Genomic DNA, 6,738 nt, shown 5'->3' with positions numbered 1-6,738 from the left:
AGTCCATGGGACTCTCAAGAGTCTCCTCCAGCACCGTAATTCAAAAGCATCAATTCCTTGGCGATCAGCCTTCTTTATGGTCCAGCTCTCACTTCCATACATCACTACTGGGAAAACCATAGCTTTAACTATACGGACCTTTGTTGGCAAGGTGATGTCTCTGCTTTTTAAGACGCTGTCTAGGTTTGTCATTGCTTTTCTCCCAAGAATCGGGCGTCTTTTAATTTCGTGACTGCTGTCACCATCTGCAGTGATCATGGAGCCCAAGAAGGTAAAATCTCTCACTCCCACGCCGCCACCCGCCTTTATATTACAATTTGAATTCCACAGAATTCAAGCTATAATCCAATAGAATACAATGTATGAGAAACAAATTATAAAAATGTAATAAGAAATAGATTAAAATACAATGAAACATCAATATGAATATTCAATGAAATGGATGTGGCGTCTCCCAACTTCAACCACAAATCCACAGACATGCCACAAGCCACCTGAATGAAATTCATGGGCACTGCTAGTCTGTGGACCACAATTTGAGAACTCGTACTGTAGGGAAAATATGTGTTGTTTTTTTGGCAATTAAGCAACACAGAGCAGAAATCAGTCAGACTAAGGCCCAGTTTTCACAAGCTGGTGGCAATTATTTTATTCACATTATTTATTTGGGGATTTTTTATCCTGCTCCTCATTAAAAAATAATGCCAGAGCATTGTACAATATGAGACATAAGCCCATAATCCACAATAAAAACCCAAAGGGCATCAAACCGTTAAAACAGTCGGCTCATCAACACATGCAACAATTCATCAAGACAACAAGCTCTCCTGCTGCACATCCATATTGGGAAACCATCTCACATAGGAACATGAAAAGAGACTTCCAGATCAGGCCAGTGGCCCGCCTAGTCCAGCATCCTGATCTCACAGTGGCCAACCAGATACAGTGGTACCTCGCAAGACGAATGCCTCGCAAAACAAAAAACTCGCAAGACGAAAGAGTTTTCCGTTTTTGAGTTGCTTCGCAAGACGAATTTCCCTATGGGCTTGCTTCGCAAGACGAAAACGTCTTGCAAGTTTGTTTCCTTTTTCGTAAAACCGTTAATACCCAGGGTGCATTGCTTGAAGAGGTGCAGTTGCGACTTGACTTCGAGGAGCAACTCATAGCACGCGGTGTGGCAGCCTTTTTTGAGCTTTTTAAAGACTTTGCTGAATTTTTGAAGCTTTTTCAAAACTTCTTTTGCAGCCATTTGGTAAGTTAAACTTTTGAAACTTTTTGGGGGGGTTTTGGATTTTGGGTTGGGGTGTTTGGAATTCAAGGACTTGGTGTTGAGGAGAGGTTTGCAAGAATCTGGGAGCTTGTGTGGTGTTTTTCTGCATTTTTATGATTTTTTGTGACCATTGGGGCACTCTGCTGTTTTTGTAAAAAAAAATCTGGGTTTGAATTTCTGTGTGGTGGGTGGCTGGGGGAACAGTTGGGGGGGGGGTTGCAAGAATCTGGGAGCTTGTTTGGTGTTTTTTTTTTGGAATTTTTATGATTTTCTGTGACCATTGGGCCATGTTGTTTTTTTAAAAAAAAAATCTGGGTTTGAATTTCTGTGTGCTGGGTGGCTGGGGGAACAGTTGGGGAGAGGTTTGCAACAGTTGGGGAGGGGTTTGCAACAGTTGGGGAGGGGCTGGGGGAACAGTTGGGGAGGGCTTTGCAATTTCTGTGTGGTGGGTGGGTGGCTGGGGGAACAGTCGAGGTTTTTGAAGACTTTGGTGATTTTTAAAGCTTTTCCAAAACTTCTTTTGCAGCCATTTGAGGATTTTGAAGACTTTGGTGATTTGCAGCCATTTCGTAAGTTAAACTTTTAAAACTTTTTTGGGGGGGGTTGGATTTTGGGTTGGGTGTTTGGAATTCAAGGACTTGGTTCTGGGTTTGAATTGCTGATTTTTTTCTTCTTCTGAGTTTATGAAGGTAAGAGCTGTGCTGCCATGGGACCCAAGAAGACTGCTACTGCGGAGGCCGGCGAGAGGAAGAAGGAGAAGGTGACGCTGGAAATGAAGAAGGAGATCATCCGGAAGCACGACGGTGGAATGCGTGTGACAGACCTCGCCAGGGAGTACGGCAGGAACCCATCGACCATCGGGACCATCCTGAAGATGAGGGAGAAGATCCTTGCGACTGATGCAGCCAAGGGAGTCACCAGGATCGTGAAGAACCGCCCAGCTGTTCTGGAGGAGGTGGAGAAGTTGCTGCTCATCTGGTTAGAAGAGAAGCAGCGTGCAGGGGACACAGTGACTGAGGCCGTGATTTGTGAGAAGGCCAAGGCCTTGCACACAGACCTCGTCCGGCAACAGGCGAGCCAGAAGTCTTCAAGGCAAGCAGAGGCTGGTTTGACTGGTTCAAGGCAAGATCTGGAATCCACAGCGTGGTCAGGCATGGAGAGGCTGCCAGTTCTGATGTTCCTGCGGCTGAAGACTTTGCAGCGGAGTTCCTGGAGGTTGTGAAGACGGAGGGCTACGTTCCACAGCAGGTCTTCAACTGCGACGAGACCGGGCTGTTTTGGAAGAGGATGCCCAAAAGGACTTTCATCACACAGGAGGAGGCCAATTTGCCTGGCCACAAGCCCATGAAGGACCGTCTGACCCTGCTCTTCTGTGCCAACGCAAGCGGCGACCTGAAGATCAAGCCCCTGCTGGTGTACCACTCGGAGAACCCACAGGCCTTCAAGAAACACAAGGTCGACAAGGAGCAGCTGAGTGTCATGTGGCGATCCAACAGTAAGGCTTGGGTCACACGTGTGCTGTTTGTGGACTGGGTCAATCTTGCTTTTGGCCCTGCTGTCAAACAGTACCTGCTGGACAACGACCTGCCGCTGAAGGCTTTGCTTCTGATGGACAATGCTCCTGCTCATCCTAAAGGCCTTTAGGTGGACTTGTTGGAGGAGTTCAGCTTCATCAGAATCATGTTCCTGCCGCCTAACACCACGCCACTGCTCCAGCCGATGGATCAGCAAGTCATCGACAATTTCAAAAAACTCTACACCAAGGAGCTTTTCAGGTGATGCTTCGAGGTGACTGATTGCACCACCATCACCCTGCGGGAATTCTGGAAGGACCACTTCGACATCGTCACCTGCTTGAAGATGATCACCACGGCCTGGAACGGGATCAGCCAGAGAAATTTGAATTGCGCTTGGCGCAGCCTGTGGCCGGGCTGTGTGGCACCAAGTGAATCTGATGCACCAGAGTCAACAGTGGTGCAGGACATTGTTTCCTTGGGGAGGACCATGGGCCTGGAAGTCACAGAGGAGGACGTCAGCGAGCTGGTGGAGGAGCACTACCACGAGCTGACCACCCAGGAGCTGGTCGAACTGCAGGCAGAGGTTGCACAGGAGCAGGCCTGGCTGGAAGAGGAGGAAGCAACTGAGGAACGGCTGTCCTCCAAAGAACTGAGGGACATTTGCCAGAAGTGGAAGGAGGTGCAGGCTTTTGCCCAGCGGCACCACCCTAACAAGCATGTGGCACATGACCAAGCGAACACTTTTGATATGACGGTCATGTTGCCTCTCAGGGAGCTGCTGAAAAGGCGGATGAAGCAGCAGACCATGGACAGGTTCCTCAGCAAGAAGCAAAGAGTGGAAGAGGAACCTTCTTCGAGTGGTCCCCCAGAGTCTTAGAAAATGTATGTACAGTACACTTTGTTGATTTTTAAATGTTTTTCTGTCATGTTTAGAAACTTAATTTATTGTTCCTTCAATTTTTGAAATGCTCTTTACATTATGTGTGACTTTAAAGAGCAGTTAATAAACTCTTGTTGTACCAAATTTGGCTTTGTTTCGACTTTTTTTGACCATAGGAACGCATTAATTGATTTTCAATGCATTCCTATGGGAAACCGTGCTTCGCAAGACGAAAAATTCGCTAGACGAAGAAACTCGCAGAACGAAAAAACTCCCACTGTACCTCTGGGAAATCTTCAAGCAGGACCTGAGCACAAAAGCACTCTCCCTCCTGCGATTTCCAGGAATTGTTATTCAGAAGCATTACTACCTCCAACTGTGGAGCAGAGCAGGAAGCATCATGGCTAATCACCATTGATGGCCTTGCTAAACATCATGAATTTGTCCTCCATGAATTGCCACATAATGCACACTTGGCAAATGCAGGACTGTTAAGAGTGTGTCCCCAACTGATCATAAATGCCGGGCAGCTGTATATTGGAACAGGCAATCTATCCACTTGTGGGTGTTCTGGTAAAGAGGAGAGATTGGTCCAAGGCATTGAGAAGAATTCAGCTTCACCATCTGCGCTCCAGAGAAGCTGAGCAAGGTTTCTGCAGGAGTGGAATCCCCTACTCTGACAAAAAAAGGGGGGCCTATTTAGTTCCACTCTCCTCAGTGATCTCCAGAGGCCTGCACAGAATCTGGGCATGGTATAGTCACCCTCTGTCACCACCTCCCTTCTCACTTAACTGCTCCTTCATTCAAGTATGACCCCCTCAAGGTCAGTTACAGGGTGTCTTCAGAGCCGGCTTGCCCATGAGGCGGGGTGAAGCATCTGCCTCAGACGTCAGAAGTGCAACAGGCTTCCACTGCTGGAGTGTTGTGGGTATCAAGGAGTTAACACTCTGTGCTAAGTGGAAATGCTGACTCAGTCTCATGTGACGAGACATGGGGCATTGCCTAATTGGTCTACAGCCAGCTAGTATTCAGAGGTATGGTTGACTTCCCCATACTGGCTTCTCCCGTGTATGTAATCCCACCTGTGCATGCTGATTCCGGGATGTAAGAAGACTGCTTTATGAGGATGCCAGACTGCAATTAGAATAAAGCCCTACTTAAAATGCAGCTTGACTCCTGAGTGCTTCATGTGCATCACAACACCTGCCACCACCAGCATTGCCACTTATCTTCCCTGTCATTGAGAGGAGAAGCCAAGTGGCAACTCTTTATAGAATGCCTTTGCTCCCACTGAATTCAGCGAGGAGCAAGGCGTTCCTGCTCGTTACATTGGTGCTCGTATCTCCCCTCTCTGGGGTGGAGAGGCTGTGTAGCAATGCTTTGAGGAGCATCTCTGCTCTCGCTGAATCTGGAGAGGGCCGCCAATATTTTAAGATTAAAGACTAGGATAAACAAAGAGGGGAAGGATTTGCTGAACTAACAAACTGAACTGGAATACAAAAAAGGGAGACGTGAGGAGGTCCGGGAAACAAGCTAATGAAAAATAAGTAATGGAAAGATTGAGTTGTTTTTAACTGTTTTTTTATTTTGTATTTTTCTTTTTTCGTTTTTCATTTTGTAATATTTTGAAAATCTTAATAAATATCTTTTTTAAAAAAAATCTGGAGAGGGCCAGGACATTTTGGCAGAGGAACTGGGGTGGTGTAGGGCATGATGACAGGGCGAGCAGGAGGCGATTCCTGTTTTGCCTCAGGTGGCAAAACCAGACAGGCCTCCCCTGGGTCTCTTGGTAGGTTGAAATGCCCCCCCCCCTCCACACACACAGAAGTTTTTTAATGTTGCCATTTTTAATGTCAGATTCATGCCTGTTGTGAGACTGACCTCTTTCTCCAACGCAGAACACAGGAAGAAGGGCATTGCTGGCAGATGATGCGGTTGCAGTCGGCAATTGGAAGCTGTGCCCCCACCCTCCTTCTTTTAAAAAATAACCCTTTGCAAATTCTTGAACTAAACCATTTTCCAGCTCAATGAATTATGTAAATGAAATCCATTAACGCACAGTTTGAATATAGAAACTGGGGGATGTGATCTCATCATTAGAGGGATATTGTGCTTTTTTAAAAGGGCTTAGAAACTGCTGAGCATCACTCTCTGTGTTTGAGTAGTCATTGTGTTTGTCAGTATTTCCATCAATAAGCAGTATGATCACTGTAAAGTTATGACTGGGGTGGGAGAGGCATGAATGGAAGAGTCTTTCTGCCATAGAAACAATATTGTACAAACTTAAGCTCTCTCTATCTCTGTGTTTGTGTGCAGCGTCCTTCACGCTCAGTATCACAAAATGTTGTAAGGAGAGTATCAATTATAAGCTAAAGAGTCAAGGAAGGTTTTCAGCTGGGAACTAAAAAGCAGTCTTGGTGGAAGAAGAAAAAATAAAATAGAAATGTTCCAACTTAATTCGAATGGAAGAGCATATTGATCAAATCTGACACTGAAACCAGAATAACAGGCACACATAAGGGCAGGGCCTAAAGAGACTGGTTTTTACAGTGAAGTGGATGTTAATGAGAAAATAAAATCCTACAACAAGGATTGCCTCCAGACTGTTATCCCAGACACACACACACCATTCATTAAAATCACATTCTGTCCCATCCGTCCACTGAATCCGGGTAACTGTTTGTTAAGGGTTCTGGGACTTGTAGCTCTGTGATAAGTAAACTACAGTTCCCATGAATCTTTGTGGTGGCAGGGCTGAAGAAATGTACTTTGAATATTGGTCTGTCCCCAGCCACTGTGGCTCCTCTGCTTCAGGAAGCAACATGACTTAGGGCTAGCCTTCATTTTGAGGGGTCTTGCACAGAATAGGGATTGTTACCTAAATCTCCTGGTCTTGTGTTTATTCCGTTTAGTTATGAAATTTACTAGACACCTCTTCTAAACAGCAATGCAAAAACAAAACACTAGTTAGAGGTGTCATACAATAGAATAAAAACAACAAACTACAAAACCCACTACAGTGGTACTTCGGGTTAAGTACTTAATTCGTTCCGGAGGTCCAGTCTTAACCT

General features: G+C 45.9%; 1 protein-coding gene across 1 annotated transcript; it reads left to right on the top strand.

The window, feature by feature from the left end:
* Nucleotides 1-929: 929 nt before the first annotated feature.
* LOC310713206 (putative CENPB DNA-binding domain-containing protein 1) lies at nucleotides 930-3,811 on the top strand. The gene is made up of 2 exons (XM_083517092.1): nucleotides 930-1,252; nucleotides 1,797-3,811. Exon 2 carries the CDS (start codon nucleotides 1,977-1,979, stop codon nucleotides 2,490-2,492), a length of 516 nt encoding a protein of 171 aa, XP_083373218.1. The 5' UTR covers nucleotides 930-1,252; nucleotides 1,797-1,976; the 3' UTR covers nucleotides 2,493-3,811.
* Nucleotides 3,812-6,738: the final 2,927 nt, after the last annotated feature.

This window comes from Podarcis liolepis (assembly GCF_965112155.1).
Source record: "Podarcis liolepis genome assembly, chromosome: 8".
NCBI lineage: Eukaryota > Metazoa > Chordata > Lepidosauria > Squamata > Lacertidae > Podarcis > Podarcis liolepis.
This window is presented reverse-complemented; position numbering and strand designations above follow the sequence as displayed.